The sequence below is a fragment of the Peromyscus maniculatus genome, chromosome 15 (assembly GCF_049852395.1).
Source record: "Peromyscus maniculatus bairdii isolate BWxNUB_F1_BW_parent chromosome 15, HU_Pman_BW_mat_3.1, whole genome shotgun sequence".
Classification (NCBI taxonomy): Eukaryota; Metazoa; Chordata; class Mammalia; order Rodentia; family Cricetidae; genus Peromyscus; species Peromyscus maniculatus.
The window spans coordinates 77,561,565-77,588,640 of NC_134866.1; the positions used below are offsets into that span (position 1 = coordinate 77,561,565).

The window sequence follows — 27,076 nt, forward strand, 5'->3', positions numbered from 1 at the left end:
GTATCGGTGTAAGGAAAAATTCTGACTGCCGAGGGGATTTCAATCAGGTGGCCCCAAATAGCTTGAGCCGTCTTTATTTATACTTTACATGAACAGCTTTATTAGTGGCTCCTATTTTTGACTTTTAAAAATTATGTATTTTAAGAAATACATCGTAATCATTATAAAAGCCCCATTGTTCCCCATTATGCTTCCCCAAATGCATAACCTTATTCTAGACACAGAGTTCAGCATTTCACAGGCTTAACTAAATATCGAGCCAGACACATCCTGTTCTTGCAGCACTTAGGTCAGCTTCTGTCAGGAACCGGCACTTACTTGCGGTTACAAAGTTAAAAAGTAATAGACATGGGTACAGTGCTTTAAGGACAACAATATTTGAACCCAAACAATTCTTTCATGCCTGCAAAATATGCTTCTATATAGTTTCCTTTTCTATAAGAGGGTCCCATGTCTCAATCTCTCTGTAAAAGGCAGATTTTAATAAGGCGTTCTTTTCCCATCTCACAGTACCATACTTCTTCCGCCAATATAAGCTCCTGTGTAGGGTAAAAGACAAATGGATCTTTCCATCTCATATTTTACATCGCATTTTTTTAAACCACTGGATCATACTAGATCCTATCACTGCTTCTATGTGCTTGCTGTCCAGGGAACTTAACTCTCAACAGTTGGCACTATGTGTATTCCTGAGGCTTTTTTCTCTATTCTGTGTATGAATGTCTTACTCTCCCATCCAGAACTGGGAGACATGGTTAATGTTCCAAGTATTGTTTTCTCATCAGTACCTAATTGTCTCTATTGAGTCAGAAAAGTTCTCAGGATTAGGAGTTGTAGCTAGTAATTCTAGACAAGAGATTTGAGAAGCGTTAGCCCTCTGCTGAATTTTAGGGGAAAATACTAGAGAAAGAACAGAATTTCCAGGGAAAATTACAGCTATTGCATGTGTGACTGACAAGGTAAAAATAAAAACCACCCCAAGAATCAACAACATAATGAGAGAGAAAACAGCCTGTAAGCTGCATGAATCCTGCAGATTCCTATGCTGTCCTGTGGACTACTTGCCAAGTGAGTCTTTTTCCATGGGTGCCTTGCCCGGAGGAAACCCGTTGGACAGGTATGCTGATCCAAAACTAGGCTGCATGACTCTGGACAAACTATGTAGCCCTGGCTGTTCTGGAAATATGTGGACCAGCTGGCCTGAAACTAAAAGGTCTGCCTGTCTCTGCCTCCCAAGTGTGGAGATTAAAGGTGTGCGCCACCACTGTGCCTGGCCTACAGCTTCTCGTACTTGATGAAAACAGAAACTCGTTCAAGTTTTCTAAGGGAGCACGCCGCTAACCTAAGGTGGAACCAAACCATCTCTGCTGCAAGTTCCTGCCCTCGAGTCTCTGTGATTCACACGGACTGTGACCTTAGCTTAGAGATGAACTGTATTTTAATATACCACCACCCAAAGCCTCCCTCTCCTGGCAGGGTCAAGGAAAGCAGATAATCACAGGAGGGAAGCTTTCTGAAGAAAGATTTGTGTGCGGCTCATGTCAGTAGCAAGTTCAACCTGCACTCTATTTCTAAAAGTATTTTCTAAAGATACTGTAAATGTGCTTATATGACAAGAAAAATGAAATGTGGACAACAAACATTTGTAGAAAATAAAAATCCTGCCATCTAGAAGTTGTAACAGCTTGGTGAGGGTTCCACAAAGATATCTGCTCTCAATGCATACACTTACAAAAATAAAAAAGAAAGTGTGGTGGTGGACACTTGTAATCTCAACTGAGATAGGATTATAGGTCCAAGGGTAGCCTGGGCTACTTAGTGAGTTCCAGGCCAGCTGTCTTGAAAATAACACCATTTAAAATGGCACTTTATCACTAACCACTTGGTAATATTATGGCAGTGTTTCAGAATCAGTAACTGTGTTGGTTTAAGTAAGAACAGCACCCACAGGTTCACATATTTGAATGCTTAGTCATCAGGGAGTGACAGTCCTCAAGAAGGGTTAGGAGGTGTGGCCTTATTGGAGGTGTGTCACCGGGGGTGGGCTTGAGGTTTCAAACGCCTGAGCCAAGCCCAGTGGCTTTCTCTTCTGCCTGTGGATCCAGATGCAGAACTCTCAGCCACCTCTCCAGCACCATGCCTGCCAGAGTGCCGCCATGCTCCCAGCCATGATGAGAGACTAAACTTCTGAAACTGTAAGCAAGCTCCAATTAAATGCTTCCTTTTATGAGTCGTCATGGTCATGGTGTCTCTTCACAACAACAGAACACTCACCAAAACAGAAGTTGGTACCAGAAGTGGGGTGTGTTAGTTAGGGTTTCTAGTTGCTGGGAAGAGACACCACGACACGGCAACTCTAATAAGGAAAACATTTAATTGGATGGCTTGCTTACAGTTTCAGAAGTTCAGTCCCTTATCATCATGATGGGGAGCATGATGGCATGTAGGTAGATGTGGTGCTGGACAAGTAGCTTAAGAGTCGTACTTTTTTTTATTTTTTTTGAGACAGGATTTCTCTGTGTAGCTTTGCACCTTTCCTGGAACTAGTTCTGTAGCCCAGGGTGGCCTCAAACTCACAGAGATCCACCTGCTTCTGCCTCTGCCTCCCAAGTGCTAGGATTAAAGGCGTGTGCCACCACCGCCCGGCACTGCTCTGTGATACCGAGCAAACCTTAAGCAAAAGAGACCTTACCCCACACACAAACACACACTGTAACACACTTCCTTCAACAAGGCCACACCTCCACATAGTGCCACTCCCTATGACTTTATAGGGGCCAGTTACATTCAAATTACCACACGGGGTATTGCCGTGATAGGCCTGACCATGTTGCTTGTTGGCAGAATGTGGATTAGGAAAGCCCCACTTTACATGGGGCTTAATGGGCCATAATGGCTGGAGCATGGAAGACAGTGATGAGGGTAATTTGAACTGTGGGGTCCACCTCAAGAGTTTCAGAGGGAAAGAATATTAGCAATTGGCCTAGAGACCATTCTTACAATATTTTGGCAAAGAATGTGATTGCTTTTTGCCCTTGTCCTAAAAGTCTGCCTGAAGCTAAACTGAAAACTTTTGGATTAATGGCATTGGTGATTTCAAGACAGCCTAGTATTGACTCTACCATGTGACTATTAGTGGTCACTCTTATGCAGATCTTTAATGAAAATGAACAATCTGAGCAAGAAAAAATACAAAGTGTACAGTTTGAGAAGAAAGAAGCACCAGGAAATGTAACGGTGCTAAGTCCAGTGTTCCAAGTTCCAAGCCCAGGAAGCAGCAGAACTTGGCAGCTCTGGCTTGGTGGTTCTGGCTTTGGAGTCAAGGATACAAGAAAGCGGTGTGGAATCTGCCTTGAAGAAAAGCTGCCAAGGTCAGGAGTCTATCAGGGATGCCCCCGCATTGAAGTCCAGAGAGGCTATTGTGTAAAGCTGTGAAGGCAAGCCTGGGTTGTGTTGGGGGCCCCAAAATGTTGGAGATGCCAGAGGAGGGTTGAAATGAATGATAAGTGGAGCTGATTATCGCGCAAAAAGGTTATGAGCCACAGCCACGCTACCTGGCAGCAGAGAGCTTTATTAGGATGAGGGGAGGGGAAGACAAGAGAACCAGGCCTGGGGAGGAAAGCACATGCAGAGAGAGGTAAGATGGTGGGGGGAGAGAGGAGGGGGGGGTCTGAGTCACGGCTCTTTAGGGCGCAGATGGGCCTACAGAGCCATGCCCTCACTGCGCTGTGTGTGCGTACATGATCACCAGCGTACACGGATGACGTAAGACACAAGACCCTTTAACTCCTGAATTGCTCATGTGCGGGTCACGCAGCCGGAGTGAGGGTGGAATTCTAACAAGGGTATCCGTCAAAGGAAGCTGCAGACCAGGTGTGGCACCAGCCCACGAGAGAGAAGTGTTTTGCAGACAACAAAGCTTGAAAGGAATTGGAGATCCGAAGACTACTTTGCCACTGGACATGGAAATGCAGAATGTGGAGCTTTCTCTGCTGGCTTTCAGTCTTGCTTTGGCCCACTATTTCCTTACTATGCTCTTTCTTCCCTTTTGGATTGGTAATGTATATTCTGTGCCTTTGTATGTTGAAGTATGTGATCTGCTTTTTTATTTTGATCTTATTGAGGGTTACAGTTAAGAGATTGTCATGAGTCTCAAGAGAGACTGTGTTGTGACTATAACAGATTATGGGAACTTCTGAAGTTGAACTGAATGCTTTTTGCATTATGATATGGTTACAAGTCTATGGGGCCAGGGAGTGGACTGTGGTGGTTTGATTAAGAATGGTTTCCACAGGAGCACAGATTTGAATGCTTAGTCATCAGGGAGTGGCACTACTTGAGAAGGATTAAGGGTGGCCTTGTTGGAGGAAGTGTGTCACTGAGGGTAGGCTTTGAGGTTTCAAAAGCACAAGCCAAAACACTGCAGTGACTTTCTCTTCTTCCTGCTACCTTTGGATTTAGATATAGAATTCTCAATTATTTGGCTAACCCTTCCAATTTTGTCATACTAGGAACAATATTGCAATATGTATCTTTTGTGCACATTTATTTGTTCATCATGTTTTCCTAGGGAAAAAAATCCCCAGTAATTATTAAATGATACATATATTGAGGGGTAAAAAGGTACTGGATTCAAATTACTATGTAGAATGGTCATAGGAATTTACTATCCTAAAAATAAAACAGTAGATATTTACTTTCAAGTTAATCTTGCTCACTTGTAACTTTACATTGCTAAGAACAGATTAAAATGTTGACTGGGGCCAGGTGTGGCTGCTCACACCACTAATTCCAGCATTCAGGAGGCAGAGGAAGGCAGATCTCTGTGAGTTTGACGCCATCTTGGTCTATGTATTAAGTTCCAGGCCAGCCAGAGATATACAGTGAGATCCTTTCTCAAAAGAAACAAGTTGAAGCCTGGCGGTGGTGGCACACGCCTTTAATCCCTTCGGGAGGCAGAGGCAGAGCCAGGTGGATCTCTGTGAGTTTGAGGCCAGCCTGGGCTACAGAGCAAGTTCCAGGAAAAGTGCAAAGCTACACAGAAGAAACCCCGTCTCGAAAAACAAAAACCAAACCAAACAAAACAAAAAGAAACAAGTTGATTGGGATGGGAGCAAAGGTTTGATTGCTAGGATTAGGGCTGGAGTCAGGGCTAGGATTACCACCTGTGTAATACATCTGTGGCTGTCAATCATTTCCTTTCCATTGCTACCCCTCCCTCCTCCATCTCATCAACTGGACATGAGCAAAGAGGTGCCAGGAGCTTCCAGAAAACTTTTACTCTCCTAGCAGAGAAGACAGAAGTGACAAAACAGCTCTTGTCTGCCTGTGGTGTAAGCATACTCCTCCCGGAGCTGTGGCCACTCCTGCAGCCCCGAGGAAAAGGCCAAAAGTTTTCTACTGACCAATGCCAACACCAGAAAACTTGCAGACCATAGGAAATGAGCAAATTATTTGCCTACTTTAAACTTTTCTTACCTTGTTTAAAACATTTTTCAATTTGTGTGTGTGTGAGAGAGACAGAGAGACAGAGACACACAGAGAGACAGAGAGAGAGAGAGAGAGAGAGAGAGAGAGAGAGAGAGAGAGAGAGAGAGACAGGACGTGTGCATATGGAAGTCAGGACAACTTCTGGAAGTTGGTTCTCTCCTCTACTGTGGGATCTGGGGATTGAAGCATGATCATCAGGCTTTACCTCCTGAGCCATCTTGTCAGCCCTTATTTCCAAAAGACAAACCTAAACACCAAAGATAATCATTTCTGAGTTATCAAACATGAGCATGCAGGACACTCACTAGAAGGGTGAATGGAGGGGCTGGTGAGATGGCTAGGTTAGGAAAAGTGCTTTGCTGTCAAGCCTCACTGTAGCTTGAATTTTCCGCCTCGCCCACAGTCAGGAAAAACCTCTGTCACCCGCCAGTCCCACAGCCACTCAGACCCAACCAAGTAAACACAGACACTTATATTGCTTTCAAACCGCATGGCCGTGGCAGGCCTCCTGCCAACTGTCCTTATCTTACTAACTGTGCTTTTATCTTAAATTGATCCATTTCCATACATCTATACCTTGCCATGTGGCTGGTGGCTTACTGGCGTCTTCACATGCTGCTGGTCATGGCGGCGGCAGCTGCAGTGTCTCTGGTCATGGCGGCGGCTGCAGCCTCTCTGGTCATTTCGGCGGCTGCAGCATCTCCTTCTGCCTTTCTGTCCTTTTATCCTGCCTAGCCACGGCCGATCAGGTTTTATTTATTAACCAATCAGAGCAACTTGACATACAGACCATCCCCCAGCACAGCCAAGTGCAGACCATCTCAAACACCTGCACTCAGGCCCATGGTCCTAATCATCCTCTATACGGACCTGCTGGGTAACGCCACAAAGAACCTGAGAATGGGCTCCCACAGGACCTACAGAACATCCCACAGCACCTCACACCCCAAGTTTATCACTGAGACCCATAGGAAGGGATAAGAGAACTGACTCCAAGTTGTCTTCTGACCGCCACACACACACAAATAATAAATGGAATTTAAAAAGAGGGAGGACAGGAAAAAAATCAGGTGTATTAAAAATAAGGATAGACTGTCAATATATAGCAAGATTTTATGGAATGCCACAGACTCTCTCAAATGCATGTTTGGGGAAGGGTCAGGAAAATTAACAAAATGGAGAAGGGACATGGTAAGCAGAGGACTGTTTATCTGAACCTAGTTTGATGTTTGTCTCCTCGTGGGCATACAGGGATACTTCATTTCTTATCTTCTCCCACAGCCAACTGAGGCTGTAAGATCAAAGACTAGCTCATGGAACAGATGATTCCATATCTAGGCCTGACCCATAAAAACCTAATGAACTTTGCTTTTTCTCCAGCTGGTGGCCAAATGAAGATTCTTAGCAGAACCATGAAATGGAAGGGGCCCGAGTTCCTCAATTATTGTAGGAGCAAAGATCAAATTCCCTCTACTTAGGACTGTGGGATCAGCCAGTCTGGTACTGTGCTCCACCTCAGAATGTAGGGTGTCACAACTCTCAGACCTGTCTAGTAGAGTTGGAAGTAGACATGAGGAGAGAATAATCCACGGGATGTGTGGTGTGAATGCTAACAGGTTTCCCAACCAAACCCAAATAATTATACTAGTGTTTTTAGGACATATTTGACAAAATTGTCACTATTTAATATTTTTTTTTTCTTTTCTCATTTTATCCTTTTGTTCCTTCCTAAATCCACTGGCTTGGGTTTTCTGATTTTGTTTTTCAGACTTTATGTCCCTAACTTCTGACATTATGATTTTTTAAAATTACATTTATTTACTTGCTATCTTACTGTGTGCATATGGAGGTCAGAGGATGACTTGAGGGAGTCAGTTCCCTCCTTTCATTGTGTGGGTCTTGGGGACTGAACTCAGTCACCAGGCTTGGTGACAAGCACCTTTCCCAGTGAGCCACCTCTCAGGCCTCATCATGATTTTAAATTATACACAACTGTTCCTACAAAACTAGTCAAGAAAAAAAGTCTTTACAAAATTCATAATCAATTTCAATATATTTATAAATATGTTGAAATAATTCATTGTTAAATATGTTTGCTATTCAGAGATACACACCAAGCCGAGTTTTCTTTATGACCAATACATCTTCAGTAGCTCAGTCTGTATGCTAGCACAAACGGTGAGCTCAAGCCCAAAATCCGCTGGGGCTTCAGCTCAGTGTAGAGTGACTGCCTAGGATCCACCAGGCCCTTGGTTCAACCCCTACTACCATAAAAGGAAACAATTCTAATACAGGTCAAAGTCAACTGCTCATTCCTTCCTCAGCTCGACTGTCCTATCTATAACATATCTATTAATAGGGACACAAAGACACATAAAGTCAACTGCTAAATTATATATTACATGTTTATTAGGGATACAACTTTTATGTAAAATTTACATTTTATGAAAAAAATCAAAAATATTTACAAAATTTTGCAAGATAGATGTGCTCTAATTACAACCCAAAGTAGTAAATAACACTCCTTAAAAGGTCACACTTGTTAAGAGTTCTGTGTTTACAAATTCCTGGTTAAAGAAGCAGCTACAAAGTTATCACTGTACACAAGCAAGAACCAGCTTGCTAGATAGTCTCTCTCTGAAATCTACTGGGCTTTTTAAAAACAACATTAGTGACTTTTTAAATGGAAAAGAAAAAAAAAAAAAGACTATCAACTCATATGGCTTCAGAACTGTAACCTGTACCCAATACAAACGTGCATGTCAACACTAGGTCTGCAGGCTATGGGGAGAAAGTGCACAAGGTTAACCATTCCACTCACGTCAACATCTTAAGGTACTACTTGATTAAAAACAGACATTGTGAATGTAGCAGTGTCAGAATTCAAACAGTAAAGCATTAACTGCCCAATAAAAGCAAATGTAGTCAAAATTTTAGTAAGGGTAATTGTAACTGGCATTTTAAAGAACGTAAGAGTTAGAAATTCTAACTTGCTAGTTAGTAAAGACTAACATCTCAAACAATTGCCTTATGTTTGCTTAAGTCACACCTAAATTGAGAACTGGAAAACCACTGACTATGTAAAAATGCTCCCTTTGTATTACATGCTGCTGAAGAGTAGACTTGCTGCTGTGTTTAGTATAGCAAGATGTTATTTTAATGTCTAGTAACAGGGGTTCTATTTTCTGTAAAGCTTAACAAAATAATTAGTGGTTTATATAAATTATCAGATATAACACAAGCTATCACTTCTATGAAAAATGAAAGGCATTGGTATTTATCATAAATTCCCACTTGTAAATTATGAAACTTTGTCTAAAACATTTTATTTCTTTTGTTAATCAGAATTTGCTATAAAGTTACTACTCAGTATGAGCAGTTCATGTTAAGAAACACTTAACCCATCCTTCACTTCAAATAATTTACCTATTCTTACCATATGGGAATTTGGTAATTTTCTAATTATTAAAATGAAAATAAGTGACAGTACTCTCATTGTCAAAATGAATCTTTTAAAAATTATTCATACAAAGCTAGAAAACTTATATTCACAACACAACAGTAACTAAGTGTATAAATTTTTCTTGATGAATATGGTCAAGGGAAATGCTAAATTAGAGTTAAAATACCAGTTACCAATTTATCACCATAGTTTCTGCACTTGTCCACTGCACATACTTAGGAGGTCAATGGTGAATATCTGAAAGTCATTTTATTCCCAGTAAACATACTCCATTAGGCTTATTTGTTTTTCTAATGGCTATAGTGTATCATTAAAGACATGAGCCAGGATTTTTAAGTATAAATTATCTTTTGGTTATTTTGAATTTTCTTCCCAATTACAGCCCAAAGGTATTTTAAAAACTGCAAATATCTTTAAATATGCTTGACCACTGTAGGATTCTGAATACAGGATCCAGAGTGAGAAAAAAGTGAGGCACATTAATTAACACAAACTAGAGGCACATTTCTGGGTTTTGTTATTGTTTTAAAAGGCACACATTATGTAATCCATATAAAAATAAATTAAATCTACAGCATTAATTCATCAAAACAATCACAACTTCTATAAAGTTAATTAACTGCAGAAGTAAGTTTTTCTGCTGTCCTTTGCAAGCTTATTTTAAAACACATTGCACTTGAGAATTTTAAAAAATCATATAAAACACCATTTACACTTTATTAATATGCTTATGAGAATCAGATTATAGGGTTTTTTGCATACAACTTGGACTCTGGTCTGATTACCTTATGGCACATAACTCAATTAGATTGAGCTCTGAGTTAACATTCAAAACTTAAAATTCACGTTCTGTTTATATTCATTCATATCAAACTTATGGAACTTCAAAGCTATCTCTGAGTCTAAATACTTATGGAAAGCTAAATAATTTTGTGCTTGCTCTCCTGAAATTTTAGGTTTGTTACTACATTCTAACCTCTTAAAAAACACAGACATTGAAGATAGTGAACTTCATTTTAGTGACAATTTGAATACATGTGCTTCCTGAATATTGCATTGGATCGTTACTGTGTACAAGGTCATTTCAGTGCTCTCTTTCAATGACTCACTTTGAAAGTGCAATTGAACATTGTAGTCAGCTTTCAAAGACGAAGTTTGAAAGACATCATACGGTAAGAATAGTGTTTGGAAAGACAGGTGATGCTGCGGTGGCAGCGTCCGTCTGCACTGTTCCCTGGAGAAAACCGCTTTCTAGGTCCATCAACAATCCGCCAAGTATCGTCCTGAAAAACACCAAGCAGACCTTTGTTTCCAATACTCTAAATGACCACACTGCTCTTTGTGGTTACAGACACACAACTCTAGTCTCCACCTGCTGTTTACAAGGCATTAGAATCACATTACATAGCTCGATATGCTGATCATGGTAACTACTAAGACTGTCTTTATCTGGCAGCTTGTAGCAAGGGAACAAAAAAATCCATGCTTTTAAATTATAAACTGCTAGAATTAGTGTTTCCCACATATACTAGAGAGTTCAAAACATCCCAACTTACCAGTGGCAAAACGCTTCTTTACTAAAGAAAGTCTATAGCCAGTGCCAACAAGCTCAATATCTACTCCTGAGAGGGTATTTCCCTCGCTAAGGAATTGTACTGCAAGCGTTGTGGGTTTGCTGGGTCCTTCTGAAAGGTCAAATTTTGCTCTGAGGGATCCAGAACCTGCAAAGAAAAGAATAAAAGCTTTATCAAAGGTAAAATACATTGCACACAAAATAAAAGCAAATGAGCAAACAAGTCAGTGCCTCTCAACCTTCCTAACGCTACAGACCTTTAGCACAGTTCCTCACGTGTGGTGACGCCCAACATAAAATCATTTTCATTGCTACTTCATAACTATAATTTTGCTACTGTTACAAATTGCGATGTAAATATGTGAGAAAGGGCCACTGCAACCCACAGGTTGAAAACTGCTGATCTAAGCTAAACTACCTCAGCCAATGATAAATTCATGAGATGTGCATAGTAAACAAACCACTGTCCTGTTTTCAAATCAAACCCTATTTGGTGAGCCTGAATTTCTACTAGGTAATCTCAATCTACTATTTTCTTTTTCTTACCAGTAACGTTCAGAGATGTACCCTGCTTAGCCAGATGCCTGTGATAGATATGTGCCTGCTAAAATGAGTTAACAAAGATGAGGTAAGGAGTGGAGAGCAGCACACAGGAAGCATGGGAGAGGGGGGGCATGACACAAGGGAGGAGGGACAGGGGGACGACAAGACAAAGTCAAGAGAAGTGAGTGCTAGGTGCCAGACCACGCAGTCCACAGCGGTAAGGAGAAAAGGCAGCTGCTACTGCTGGAGGAGGAGGGTATCCGCCTCGCTATTTTTCACTTGTCTTTTTAGCATCATACTTGAACGAGCTGAGCGAACTGGCTAGCTGCATCACCCCGCCGATATTTAGACGTCCTTTCTCTCAGCTCTAACCACTTATTCAACCTACCCTGTCTGACTGCAGCAGCAGGAGGGCATCGGTGACGCTAAGGAATCTGAAAACATGCACTGCTCTCAAAGTCATGAACACACTTAGACAGAAGACCTGGGAGGGTTAGCGGGCCAAAGGGAACCGCATCCACACCACAGTCTCTGGAGAACAGGGCGCAAGTGGGGGACAGCAGCAGATGAGACTAGAGAAGCAGCAGGGCCCGGGACACAGCCAACCACAAGGAAACACCCAAGGTAGACAGGCAAGACTGCCTCAGATTAGAGTCCCAGAGGAGAAGGGAGGGCACGATGCCAAGGAAGGAGACCAACTGCAAGACAGCAAGACAGTTTACTAGGGCTCTGGGTGACAGAAGAGTGGAGCCATGGTAGAGCCAATGTATAAGCAAAGAACACAATATCTAAAAGGAAAGAAAGGGGAAGTCTAGAGGGTTTCTAACCTAATTTAACCTGGGTTTCGGGTTAGGGCAGTGGTTCTCACCCTTTGGGTCGAGACCCTTTTCAGTTCTTTCACAGGAGTTGCATATCGGACATCCTGCATATCAGATATTTACATTACAATTTATAACACTAGCAAAATTAGTTATGAAGTAGCAACAAAAATAATTTTATGGTTGGAAGTTAGCACAGCATGAGGAACTAACTGGAGTTAGGGGTTGCAGCATTAGGAAAGTTGAGAACCACTGTGTCAACAAGATGTAGTAAGTGGTCTGTCCTATGCTATCATGCCCGGGGATGTATACCAGAGTGGAGAACTGCTGTTCCAGCTGTTAACTCGAGTCCACAGTCCTGAAAGCTGTACACTCTTGCTCAACAACTCTGCTCTGGGAAAGTTCCACTGCAGGCTCCAGTGAGCGGCAGTCCCCAGCAGCCCTGAAGCTATACAACTGTTTCCTATTTCTTGTCCATGTATTGAGTTAGAATAGAAAACAGGTTCCTATTTTACAGCATTTGAATCTGGGTATTTCTTTGTAAAGGTTTGACTGACCACATCAAAACCACATTCATAAACTTTTCCCATTTCCTCACATAGAACAGCACTTTCATAGCTGAGTAACAAGGAAAGTACTAAATATGTGATAGAAAATGTGAATCTTGTTTTTGAAAAAACAAATTCCTTTTGTGGTACATTTACAATTACTGTATGTTTTATTAAATAGGAAACAAGATATTCTCTCTTCCTTGTTAGCTGGCTGTAAGCCTAATACATAGGATGTCTGATTTACTTCCAGTTTAAGTTAGAAGTTTCAGTGTGGTTCACAAAAACTATGGCTAGGAGAAAAGATTGAAAATGCTAACTATAAGTACTAAACAACGAACACTAACTAGAGGCCAGCTTGGTCATCTTACCTCAATTGTGGCTTCCCTAGTATAAATCTGACCCTGTACAGCAGATATGCAAGAACAGACCATCTAGATTTGCTGATAGTCTTTTATGTAGAAATACTAAAGGAGAAAAACCACTGATATGCTCAAATATTCAAAAAGAAAAAGCCGAACCAAATTGGAACAGCTAAAGCATTCATTCACTCAATAAGAAAAAGTAATGGAGGCTAATTAGGAAGACAAGTTCTCTTTTAACTAGGAGAGATTATGAGTATCTCATGTTAGGGACTTGACTTGGGAACTGTACACTAGTTTTAAAGACAAAACTCAGAGGAGATATTGGAGCGATAACTAGCCATATGGTGAACACAGACAGACTCAGTAGGAGGAAACAATTAACTTGTTTCTCCTTAAAACTGCCACACAGAACTAAAGACCCCTGGTAAACTCCAACAGGAATGAACAGATAGGTTCTTTCAGCGAGATGGAGCAGATAAGCAGCATGTCAAAGCTGTTTTCTATGTAACTGGGGAGGGGAGAGCAGGAGCACCTGCTTTTCCCATCAACAGAATTGGCTCACTCATTTGCAATTATTTGAGTTACCTACCTGGGGACAGTTTCATTTTCAACAAATTCTACCACTAGGCATTTATCTTATGTAAACACAAAAAGCATTTATCCTGCAGTTATCAAAGTTTAAGTTATTTTTCTTACAAAGAAAGCCTATTCAAGGGGAGGGTAAAAACTGTTCTGAATCTCAGCTTGTACATTCTTACATAGAGTATTAACTTCCACCTAGTGGTCAGTTCTAGAACTGAAGGCATAAAATTTCAAGAGGAAACTTTCAATGAATATGCTTCAAAAAAACCCAACCAAGGCAAAGACGGCTCAGCAAGTAAGGGTCTTGCCACCATGCTGACCCGAGTCTCGTCCGTAGGACCCACCTGATGGGAAGAAGAGAACTGATCGATGCAAGCTGTCTGTGACCACACTGTGTGCACTCACACACATGGTTAAGAGAGGTAGTAACAGTGAGCAACAACAGCAAACAACGCAGGCCAGGGCAGCAGACGGGCACAGTACCTGCCTAGCATGTACCCCCAGGGCCTGGATCTGATCCCCAGCACAGTGAATGAGAAGAGCACACCCTTACCTCCACTGTCCGATTTTTCTGAAATCCCAGATAATTTCCAAAGGGCTTTCATTTGTTCAGCATTCCTGAAATAAGAACAAGTTATCTTCAAATTCAGTCTTACAGTATCTAATACATAAATGGACACTCAATAAACGTACCTCAAGTATTTTTATTATCAAAACTATAGTGTGGGCTTTAAATGACATTCCCCAGTGAAAATGTATCACATATATAAATATAATACTGTAGCTTTCTTGAGTAATGAAAGTTTACGAAATTCCAGGACTCATTTCATTTCCAGTGGCCAGAGGAAACAAACTTGTGGATATGTGGCTCGGTATCTCAGTCAAGAGACAACATTCTTAATGATAACTACAAAGAGTTGTCAGAATTATAGTACTATAGTATTATAGTACTAACAGAGGTGGGGGTACAAGAGGTGGCTAGCAATGACGGTCACTACTGAACACTGAGCCGATATTCCTGTAGATAAGGTCAGTGCTACATTTAATCCTATGAAATAGTTATTATTGTTCTTTAAATTCTGTGTATGTATAGAAATATGCTTGCCACTGGTACACAGGGATCAGAGAACCCTTTACATGGGTTCTCAGGAACCTTCACAAAGTTCTCAGGCTTACTAAGGTCGTCAGGTGTGCATGGGCAAGCACTTAAGCAGTTACTGTTTGTTTGAGAGGTTAGAACTGTTGCAGCTGGGGACAAGCAGAAATGCAACTGGAAGGCAAAAGCAATTTACCACACTGCAGGGGGGAGGGACTGCATGTTGGTGACTCCTCCGTCCACTGGAACCACCACCTGTATGTTGGAAAGCACACTGGGGGCGACCATGGCTTCTGGGTTGTACTTATAATCCACCCGCAGATCTGTGGTGCTGGCACTACATTTCCAGTACGTCGCAAGATTCAGAGGAGTGGACTGAATGCCATTCGATGACACCTTTCAAGAAAATCAAACAAGTTACTGTCTTTGCCTGAGGTTAAACAAGGCATGTTCATGATCCAAACACTCAGGCTTAAGAACCTGCACAGTCACAACTAAGCAGCAAGGAGTGTCTGCTGCTGGGCAGAGTTCAGCCCTCGGCTCCTAGGGTCACTCTCGCTCGGCCTGCCGACCTGAGACAGCCTACCTGCAAACTGCCATGGTGCAGTTCCCTTGGATCCAACTGCAGAAAATCTGACTTTACAGATTGGGCACAGTGCCCAGAAGTCAGCATTCTGTTAGGTAATTTTTTAAAAAATTATTTATTTGTGAAAGTCCAAAACCTTTCAAAAGAGGATTCTAAGATTCTACATTAATTACATATGAAATTATAAAGAATTTAGATACAATCTGTGAGAAAAAAAGATTCACCATGTACTGCCCAAAGCCTAGAATTAGTACACTCCTAACTTCAAATATTTAATAACTTCAAACACAGCGAATGGCATAACTCCTCCCAACTCTTCGGCTCCTTTCTCAAGGCTCCCTGAAGCCGTCTCCTCTCGTCTACAGCACTTGTTTTCTAACATAACAACATTATTTACTCATCATGCTTTCCATCTCCTTGTCCTATTCCCAGCAATTAGCAAGCACTGATTACAAATGTTTTTAGGAACACAAGTTATTTTAATATTACACTATTAAAAATTCAAACATAAATGTCGAGAATTGATCTTCAGCATGTGCATGCATGCTGGGGATTAAGCTCAGGGCTTAACACATGCAGGATGAAGTGCTCTAACCACTGAGCTGTAACCAAGCCCACCCCTTGGTGTTTTTACTCCCCACTGTTAGCATCATGCTACTTATCCTCCCAGACTTTTTAGGAACTTGAAACACAGTTCTATCTCACTGCTTGTGATGGTTTTTTATAACATACTGATGAAGCAGTGCATTCCTCTGCTGCTGTATAGATACTCAGGTGGCCTGGAAACAATGACGCCGGAAATGTATTTTGTACCTTTTCTTTGCCTGTTATGAAACTTCTGAATAATTATTTCAGAAAGAACTTTGAATTAAACATTTTATATATCCAATTAATGTACTACAACTTCCTTCTAAAAGGTTCTATTAATTTGTATTCCTAGGAGTAAGGGTCACACCCCTTTCACTACTGGACAGAGCAATCATTACCACCTTAACCACAGTTCTGAATACTACTGTAGTAGAGCATGCTTCCTTCCAAGAGTTACCACCCTGAACTTCCTAACTCCTCAAGGTTCTTGGAGTGATCCCTTTAGTTTGTCTTATGCATTCCAGCACTTTATATGCAAACCCACTTACTGGTTTTAGGTCAATTTCCTTCTTTGGCACACTTTCCGGATTTTAAATCTATTCTTTTATGTGTAAACATGCACGCACGCATGCACGCACGCACACACGCACGCACGCACGTGCATTTGAAGGTTAGGTCACATTCCACATTTCTGTGAATTCTACAGATTGAACTTGAGTCATCAGGATCAAATTCAGGTTGTTGAGGACTGCACAAAAAGCACTTTTAACCATAGAGACCTCACCAGCCACTCTTCTGGGTTTTAAATAGACTTGGAAATGGCTTTCTTGTTCAATATTAAGATTATATAGTAAGCGTATGTATGTATGTATATATGTATGTATGTATATTTGGTCATAATTTATTTCAGGCCCTTTTATGGTTTCATTTATTAAGTATTTGATACATGTGGACTTAGAACTTTAGTGGTTTTGTTTTTTGTTTTTTTGTTTTTGGTCTTTCAAGACAGGATTTCTCTGTGTAGCTTTGGCTGTCCTGGAACTCGCTCTGTAGACCAGGGGTGGCCTTGAACTCACAGAGATCTGCCTGTCTCAACCTCCCAAGTACTGGGATTAAAGCTGTGCGCCACCACCACCTGGCTCTTACTCTGTCTTTTCTTCTCTTATGTAGCAGCACTAACAAATCCCGAGAAACACTTAAGTTCTGTACTATTAATATAAACAGGGAGTGTCTGCCCTATCGAACTTACCTGACTGCTTTGGCATTTCTTTATGAAGAATGACTACACTGGAGTTTTCATGTTAAATATAAATGCATGTATTAATATTTATTCAGTAGCTGAGTCATAAACAGATGGTAAACACTTCATCATTTTGGCTCAAATAGTCATTAACTTACTAACAGAATTTCAAATACCAAAACAATCTTGCTCTCTTGGAATGGACCTCATTTGGCTATGACATATTTATTTATTTAGTGTTCTGCCAGATTGTATTGTTTATATAAAATTTAAGGTTTTCACAGTGACAGGACACTCACCTGATACTTTAATACATCTACATTATAATAAGAAGCAGCTGGATTTTGCTCTGACAGCTTCTTGAGGTAGACAGTAACAGCTTGCATGTTCATCCAAAAATCTTTTGTGTTGGAATCACATTGTGATGGATCACTGTGTGTATGAGAAACACTGTTATTTCATTTGACTTCTCCTTTCCTTCCTTCCCTGAGTCAGCTGGTGGCCTGGGAAGGACTGCTAGAAACCACCCAGAGGGTGGGATGAGGGGACAAGACGAGAAGACAGGGACAGGGTAGTGAAAGGAACCGGCACCCACCAAAGCAAAGGGCCCAGGGCTGCTCACCTGCCTAAAGGATACTGGCACTGTCTTCAAATGCAACATTACTTCACAAAGAAAAACATTTCTTAAAAAGAAACTTCAATCTTAATCTTAAGAGCAAAACACACAAACCTGAACACGAGTTGTGAATTTGGAAGGATTTGTTCCAGTCTGCTGATGTTTTTCACCCTGAAGCACAGCACAGCCGGAGAGGGGTTGCTTGTGAAGACTTTAATAATTCCACTTGGAAACGATATTGTCACGTCTCCAGTGATCTTCACAATACACCTGACATTGGAGGACATGGGCAAGTTCTTAAATAAGATGCTCTAATCTCTTCTCAAAAGTATGCTTGGCTTTAAAAGTTTATGTATGTGAGCACATATGCATGTATGTATGCATATGTGTATGAATGTATGCATATATGCATGTAAACATATGTATGCATGCATATATGATTTTGCATATATATATACATACACACAGCTGTGGATCTGTTCATACATACATATATTCATATCCTTTATTATAGTTATAGATGAATTAATCATAGAAAACTGCAATGGCATACCCCTACTATTAAACATAGGCACAATTCTTTGTGTGTGGTAGCCATCCTTGGGAGACCTGTAAGGGCAGTGTTTCCCTGGTAACAGCAGCACTAACTAGTTAGTTACTTTCTCCTCTTAAGGCCTTTGAACCCCTGGGCTTGGTGATGGCTGCTCTTCTGGTTCACTGCTTCTTGCTCCGAAACTCTTGGTTCACACGGTATTGCTCAGACCCTGTCCCCTCAGACCATCTTCAGTAGTCCCGTTTTACCTGACATCCTGAGGTCCTGACTCACTGCTAATCTTATCTCTGCACCACTACTGCTAGCATAATTTTCTGTAAGTTCAACAGCCATCTAAACGGTCCTTTTAATATCCTCAGTCACGTAGCTCTTCAGTTTCTTCTTGCAGCGGCTCTGTCCTACAGCTTACCTCGGCCGCGGCACAGTCCCTCCACAATGTTTCACAACCATCGCTCATCTGCTCAGACTCCTGTTTTGTTTCTAACTCATTCCACCTAGCAGCATAACTTAATGCCTCACTAGCCTACCGCATTTCCGATCATCGTTCAAACTTCAAACCCTTACATCCCCCATCTTTGGATTTCCAGGTTCCTCATTAGACATGCTCCTTTGCCTAAGCCCCTTCATGTCTTTGCTAACTGCTTACAAGTCTTGACTGAATCCAGCTCCTTCCCACACACGTCCAGCTGAATGTGACTAGAAACAAAACCACATGGCCAAACCTCCCACCTGCCCCCTTAGCACGCCCTGGAATCCTGTCTAGTCACTCTCTCCTCTGCCTTCTCATAGCTTCTATTCCTCCTCTAACCAGCAATATGTCCTCACCCTATACCTAGGTGATGATTTTAATGAAGAAATAAAATCAGAAAGGCATGTGCTCACACTCTTCACTACTGAACTCCTAATCGCCAAACCTGTATCTATCACGCGCCTTTCCTCCAGTTTCAAAGGAAGACTTGTCCGCATGGGCAGGTTAGTGTGGAGACCAGAGGCTGGTATCCGATCTCTTCCTTCATTGCTCACCACGTGATTTTTTAAGGCCTTTCTCACTAAATCTGGAGCGCACAGCTGTGTGCTGCCACACTCAGCCTTTTACTTTAATGTAGTATTTTTCCTATTCTTTTGAGAAGCTCATAGATGTATACAATGTATTTGATCATATTCACCCTCTACTCTTCCTTCTAATTCTTGTCAGATCCACCACTCCTTCCTGACTCCCACACCCAGCTGTTATGTGAATGTTGGGATCTGAATTCAGGTCCTCAGTAGTCCTCATGCTTGTGATGCAGGCACTCTACCAAGTAAGCCAGCTCCCTGGTCACTAGCATCTTAAAAAAAAAAAAAAAATAGGCTCTCACACAGGTGAAGATGGCCTTGAACTCACTAAGTAACTGAGGATGACCCTTACCTCTTGATCTCTTGCCTCCCCCTTCCAAGTGCTGGAATTATAAGTGTGGGTTACCACACACAGCTCTATGATCTTTAAATCAACAGACAAAAACTAAAATAAAACTCTCTTGTTCCTGCCACTAGTCCATTTCTCAGCTTCCCTCAGTAAAGCACCCAAAGAATTATCTGTATTTGTTTTTATTTTCTGAACAGTTGCCTAAGTCTGCATAGTCTGCTCCTGCACTCCAAGCAGGCTTGCACCTTTACCACGTCACTACAATGACATGCTGAAGGTCATTCGTGACTTCCATATTGCTACTGCCAATGGCAGCCTAAGGAACTCCTCACCCCTTCCTTCAGGAAATGACTTTTAGTTTCTGTCCTCCCTTCTCTTGCTGCTTATGAGCTCCAATTCCTAAGCTTGGTCATTCTGGTCTCCTTCGCAACAGGGAATCGGGACTTGGTTTTCTGATCTTTGTTCTGTCTACTTCTTAAAACCCCAACTTCATATATTACATACAAACCAAGGACACCAAATATTTTATTTCAGGTCTACATTTACTCGGTGGGCTCCAGAATCATGTACACAGCTACCAACTTGTCTACATTAATAGCACTTAATGAGTACTTCAAACTTGTCATTCTATTCTCTGTTCTCAAATATATTTAGAACATCAATACTTACTACCTTCTCTGCTAATAATAAACTTATTTTCCTATTCAGTGACATGTTTCATTCCACTGTTTCCCGAATATACCAAGCATGCTTTTACCCTGGATTCTACCACTGTGCCCTTGTCCTGGAGTATTATTCTCCCAGATATACGGATGGCTTGTGACACCATATATTTCAAATATCTGCTTAAACCCTCCAAAAGGCTTTCTCCCCTATTATAATTTCCTACCCTTTTACCTCCCTTTTTAATAACACATATATCAATACACAATCTATTTGCTTCTCTGATGTTTTCTTTACTATAATGCAAGGTCAGGAGACCTCTGTTTTCTGAAGTAGCCTTAGTACTTATTCAGTCTTGCTGGGCATAATGGCACACACCTTTAATCCTAGTACTTAGTGAATGAATGTATGTTGAATAATATTTTTTAAGAAAAGAGGAATTGAGGTTGGAAATAGCTTGGTGAATGAGAGTGTCTGCTGCTCTTACAGTGGACCCAAATTCAGCTCTTAGCACCCACACCAGGAAGCTCACTCCAGTTCCAGGGGCTCTAACACCGTCTTCTAGCCTTTGTGAGTAACGTGCATGCACATGGCATACATACATGCAGGCAGAGAACATACATACACATAAAATAAAATCTTAAAGCAGATATAACTTTTCTCAAAAGCAAGATGCTAACCCAATTCTGCAGGAACCCAAACACCCAGTCTATATCTCTTTAGGACAGTGGTTCCCAACCGATGGGTTGCGATCCCTTTGGGGGTCGAACATCAGATATTCTTCATGGCAGATATTTACATTACGATTCATAACAGTAGCAAAGTTACAGTTATGAAGTAGTAACAAAATATCTTATGGCTGGAGATCACCACAACACAGGGAGCTATATTACAGGGTTGCAGCATTAGGAAGGTTGAGAAGCCCTGCTTTAGGAAATGGCATTCTGTAAAAGATATACCATCAGTATGCCATACTGGTCAAAAAGCTTGGGCAAGAGTAATAAACTGGAGGACAGTCATCACTCATGGCTATTACAGTATTTGTGTGTTGTGTACAGGAACCCTGAATGCTTACAGTATAAAGCCAACAAATGCTTAAAAGAAACTCCTAATCTACAAAGAATCAAAGTGTAACTTAAAATTTACCACTATGCCCCAATTCCTGCCCCCTCCCAAACACAAGTGCATATGTATCTCTTTAGAACTAACTTGGTAGGATCTGCTCCTTTAAAGTAGGCATTGACGGATTCTGTAAGGGCGATTGCCACAGGTAAGGTGTCCTGGTTTCCAAGGCTGACTGGGCTGGGGCCCCGTGACACACCTAGAATAGACATAATTGACTTGTTAGACCATTCTAGAAGACATACAGCAAATACTAAGAGTCACACCATGAATACTAGAACAGATTCATGTTAGCTTGTCACAAAGGACCCTACTACTGGTTTCAACAATGCTGCAAGGATAAACCTAGAGGTTAAGGAAGACATCATCAAACGAAGAGAACACAGTGTGAATCTCACACACACACAAACAAAGTCTGGAGGCTATCACACTTACTCTTGTATGGAAAGACACAGGATGGTTAAGGAATGTCAAAAGTAAAAGTCATGGAAACAAAGAGCTAAAATAACTATTGTGGCCTCCAAAACCTTCAAATTTAATTTTTTTTAAAGTTTATCCATCACAGACTTCAAGGCATTATATTGGATTTTTGTCTGTTATGTTTCTCCAAATAATGATAGTTCATATACTACTTATTACTATAATTCCTAAATTCCTCTTTGATGCTTATATAACCTTAGTCATATAATGCTTGGGGTTAGACATCTTTCATATTTTGGAATATTTCATATTTTGGAGTATTTGCATCTTTACCCACCCCCATCATCCCTAACACAGAAGCCTCAAATTCAAAAATGTTCCAAATCAAACTTTTTTGAGAATTATCACTAAAGTCCTGCATTTTCAGATTTTTGAATTTCTAGATTGCAGGTGCTCATCTTGTATTGCAGTCCCATATTACTTTGCCTGAATAAATGCTTGACTAATATAATAATTTTAAAAAATGATTTCATTTTCATTTAGACATAACACCTTTTTAACTGTATCATACTAGAATTTTAGGCTGGTGGCACACGCCTTTAATCCCAGCTCTTGGGAGGCAGAGGCAGGCAGATCTCTGTGAGTTCGAGGCCAGCCTGGTCTACAGAGTGAGTTCCAGGACAGCCAAGGATACACAGAGAAACCCTGTCCTGAAAAAAACCTAAACAAACAAACAAGTAAATAAATAAGCAGGTAAATAAATAAAATTTGGGATTTTAAAAGCATTAATAAAATACTGAACAAATCTGTGACCACATTTCAATGTTAAGCTAGCTTTACCTAGCTTATTGGTCACTACTGGCTTCTGGTATCCCTGGACTCAGTCCACAGCAGTTGTCCTCATATGCTTCAGCAGAGTATCATGGTGGTAAAAGCATATGGTGGAGGATGACAGGAAGCAGAAAGGAGAAAGAGACAGAGGACCACGTATAACCTTCAAAGGCTAGGACTTTCTTTTGCTTATGCGGGTCCTAGACAATTTATGATAGTGCAAACCTTCCAAAACTGTGTCACCAGTTTGAGAGCAAAGCATTCAACTCAAGAGTGGCAGGGCATATTTCATACTGCTTTTTAATCGAAACGAACCACTTCCCCACCAAGACAGCATACTGCCTTTGTTTTCCTGCAGATGTACTCTTCCAACATGTGCTTTATCATACTGTGATGACTTCCCTAAGTCAGGCATTCATTTAACCATCATGCCTGATGCCTTGTGACCAAACCTTGTTACATATAGTGACAACAGATATTTCATAAGCTTAAGGGGCCAGGAAGAGATGTTGTTGTTCTAGACTTTGAAGGAATTTTGATTTAGAAGGTTCTTTATAGTTATGAAAAGAACTTTAGCCGGGCGGTGGTGGTGCACGCCTTTAATCCCAGCACTCGGGAGGCAGAGCCAGGTGGATCTCTGTGAGTTCGAGGCCAGCCTGGACTGTGAATTCCAGGAAAAGGCGCAAAGCTACACAGAGAAACCCTGTCTCGAAAAACCAAAAAAAAAAAAAAAGAAAAAGAAAAGAAAAGAACTTTAGTGCTGAAAACTACATGTAGACCAAAACTGGTGCTTTTGGCCACTGGGAAAAGAAGATTCTCCAAAATGAACAATAAATAATCCCATGTGAAAATAAGAATTCAATAATATCAAAATTCATTCACAAAATAACAGAAGTCATTACAGATTAAATAAACTATATCTGAAGTGCCTGGGATCAGAAGTCTTCCATTTTTTCGTTTTTCCAGTTTGGGAATGTTTACATAAGCTCTGCCAGTTGAGCATCCCTTCTCTCAAAATCTTTGCTATCCAAGAGGTTCTAGAATCTAAAACTTTGTTGAAAATCTTCAGATTTCAGAGCACTTTGAATCAAGAATTACTATTAACAGGTGCTAAACACTTTGCTAAGGTGAAAACATAGAAAACTAAAATTTAATAACAAGTCATAGTTCTGCAGAAGAGAGACACGTATGGATTAGGGACAGATGGACGGACATGAAGGTGAGGACAGAGAGGTATTCATGACCCTGATCAGAACACACACACCTTATCCATTTACTCTGCTACTAACAATAGCTAGGAAACAGAAATAGCCTGATAGCCGTCAAGAGAAGAGACAAGAAAATGTGGTAGTATACCATAGAGAGAAATAAACGACATCTGCAGAACATGGGTAGAAAGGGGACTCATTATGTTAAGAACAACAAGCAAGACTCAAAGACAAATGCTACATGTTCTCTTTTATATATGATACCTATATTTGTGTGTGTGTTTGTGTGTGTGTGTGTATGTGTGGTATGTGTGTGTGTGTAGGTCATGAAAATAGAAAGGAGACTTAAGGGAGACTAGAAAAGAGATCTTAAGGGGTAGGAGGGGAAAGAGGATATTAACAGAAAGGGACTACCAGAGAAGAGATAAAGGATATAAGAGAGGCAGGGAGAACAGCAGGGGAGGGGAATAAAAATATACAAAATTGGAACAAGGAAATTTTTATGTTAACTTAAAAATTAATTTCGGAAAATATCACTACTGTCAAAATTCAAGAGAAACAATCTTATGATCACTGAGTGACCAAATGATCCCAAACTGAAAGGAATCAGAGTAATACATATATATATATATATATATATGATTTATTTATTTATTATGTATTCAGTGTTCTGTCTGCATGCATGCTTTCAGGCCAGAAGAGGGCGCCAGATCTCATTATAGATGTTTGTGAGCCACCATGTGGTTGCTGGGAATTGAACTCAGAACCTCTGGAAGAGCAGCCAGTGCTCCTAACCTCTGAGCCATCTCTCCAGCCCCGTAAAGGTTTAAATCTATACCTGAAAATGATTAGGTAAAAGATAAAGGATTAATCAACAGACATGAGTTTGAGCACGCAAGTAAGAAAATGTTAAGAAAAATGGCAACTAAGTATGAATTCACTGATTTCAACTACAACTACATGTTTATAGACAGGAAAATGACTAAAAATCCTAAGTCTGAATCCATCGGCTTTTTTCTAACATTCTAAAGTAGAAGGTCATCAGAATTTAAGAGCTCTTTTTTGCTTTTTTTTTTTTTTGGTGTGACAAAATATACAACAAAATTTATGGTCTTACCTCCTGCCTCTATTTTCTCATCTTTTATTTTTTGAGGCAGGGTCTCACTGTTCTTACCAATTTTTAGGTGCACAGTGAAAAGTACAAAGAAACAACACAAATGACACTGTACAACCATCTCTGCCATGTACTTGCATAACATTTCCAACCACACAAACTCTGCACCCTATCCCCACTAAACAGTTACCCCACAGAGCTGCACCTCCACTTTACCTCACCTCTGGCAACCACCACTGCATCTGTCTATCTCCATGAGCCTGACTCTGAGTACCTCACAGAGGTAGGGTCACCACTGCATCTGTCCATCTCCATGAGCCTGACTCTGAGTACCTCACAGAGGTAGGGTCACCACTGTATCTGTCCATCTCCATGAGCCTGACTCTGAGTACCTCACAGAGGTAGGGTCACCACTGCATCTGTCCATCTCCATGAGCCTGACTCTGAGTACCTCACGGAGGTAGGGTCACCACTGCATCTGTCCATCTCCATGAGCCTGACTCTGAGTACCTCACGGAGGTAGGGTCACCACTGCACCTGTCCATCTCCATGAGCCTGACTCTGAGTACCTCACAGAGGTAGGGTCACCACTGTACCTGTCCATCTCCATGAGCCTGACTCTGAGTACCTCACGGAGGTAGGGTCACCACTGCATATGTCCATCTCCATGAGCCTGACTCTGAGTACCTCACAGAGGTAGGGTCACCACTGCATCTGTCCATCTCCATGAGCCTGACTCTGAGTACCTCACGGAGGTAGGGTCAAACAACGCTTGATATCACAATGTACTGAATGCTTGCTTATTCATATCGCAGTATGTCAGAATTCTCTTCCTTTCTAAGACGACATAATATTCCAAGACACACACGTAGTACATTTTGCTATCTAACAGTTTCTACCTTCTTGCTACTGTGATGTTATTGTAAATTTTACAAATGAGTGTAAAACTACCTTTTGAGATCCTGTTTTCCATTCCTTTGGATATGTGCCTAGAAGTCAAATCGCTAGGTCATACAGTTAATTTTATTGTTAATTTTCTGACCAGCTGCCATACTGTTCTCCACAGCAGCTATAAAATTTACATTCCTACCAACAGCGCAGAGGTTCTCAATTTTCCTCAAATCCTCATCAACACATGCGATTATGATTCTTTGTGATTTGTCTGTTTTGCAATAATGAGGATCAAAATCAAGAACTCAGGCATAAGAAGCAAGTGAGCTATATCCTAGTTCAATGAGTTTTTTATGAAGGAGAATTACACAGCTGGTCCTCTGAACCTGAAGGTTCTACATTTGTAGGTCCAGCAGACTGGATATGTGAGGAACACTTTTTTCTTGTCTCCATTCCCTAAACAATACAGTATATTACCTACCTATGTAACGCTTATCTTGTGTTACACATTGTAAGTGATCTAAAGATGGTTTAAAGTAGACAGGAAGATGTGTACAGGCTACATAAAAATACAATGCCATTTTATATAAGGAACTTGAGCATCCACGGATTTGTTATATCAGTGGAAAGTTGTAAAAACTAGACTGGAGAGATGGCTCAGAGGTTAAGAGCACTGACTGCTCCTCAGAAGGAGCCGGGTTCAATTCCCAGCTCCCACATGGCAGTTCACAACTGTCTGTAACTCTAGTTCCAGGGGATCTGACACCCATGGCAAACACCAATGCACATAAAATTAAAATTGAGGTGTTCAATGACAAAGCAACTGACAGCCAGTTACAAAGTCCCAGGTTTGATCTACAATACAAAACTAAACCAGGAAAAATATTTTACCAAATCAGTTAATCATTTCAAATTTCCAGTTTGGTCATATGATTAGAATGCTTGAACTAATTTCTCCATAAACTGTCATGCTTCTTATGAAATACTGGCAAGTAAATAGTTAGAAAGCTGGGAGAAGGACAACTCAAAACCACCTTAGCAACTGGTATATTCATATTTGTGTTTTCTAATTTTCTTTTCAAACCCATATTGTACATGTAGACTTCAAAATGATGAACTTACAAAGGAAATATTTTTCTATGTACAATAATGAGCTTGTTCTATATTTTTATCTAAGCATTTTTTAGAAGTGAAAACAATCTGTACCCTTAACAAGGATATTTTCATTTCCAATTTGGTTTAATATTTAGATACTACTGCTTCATATTTAGATAGCTTTCAGTTCTGAAAATACAGAGTTTGAGCATCCAGGGTAAACTTATAAAGGAAATATTTACCTGTCTAAAATAATAAGCTTTTTC

General features: G+C 40.8%; 1 protein-coding gene across 4 annotated transcripts in view; it reads right to left on the reverse strand.

Annotated features, from left to right (window-relative positions):
• Positions 1-7,877: 7,877 nt before the first annotated feature.
• Fcho2 (FCH and mu domain containing endocytic adaptor 2) overlaps positions 7,878-27,076 on the reverse strand; it is a 112,417-nt gene continuing 93,218 nt past the window's right edge. For all 4 annotated transcript variants that reach the window (XM_076552113.1, XM_076552114.1, XM_076552111.1 and 1 more), the window contains 7 exons: positions 21,339-21,450; positions 17,623-17,778; positions 17,192-17,324; positions 14,675-14,874; positions 13,936-14,000; positions 10,510-10,674; positions 7,878-10,236 (listed from right to left, as the gene is read on the reverse strand). In XM_076552113.1, coding sequence (XP_076408228.1) covers positions 10,214-10,236; positions 10,510-10,674; positions 13,936-14,000; positions 14,675-14,874; positions 17,192-17,324; positions 17,623-17,778; positions 21,339-21,450 — 854 coding nt within the window. In that variant the 3' untranslated portion in view covers positions 7,878-10,213. The remainder of the gene's footprint in view (positions 10,237-10,509; positions 10,675-13,935; positions 14,001-14,674; positions 14,875-17,191; positions 17,325-17,622; positions 17,779-21,338; positions 21,451-27,076) is intronic.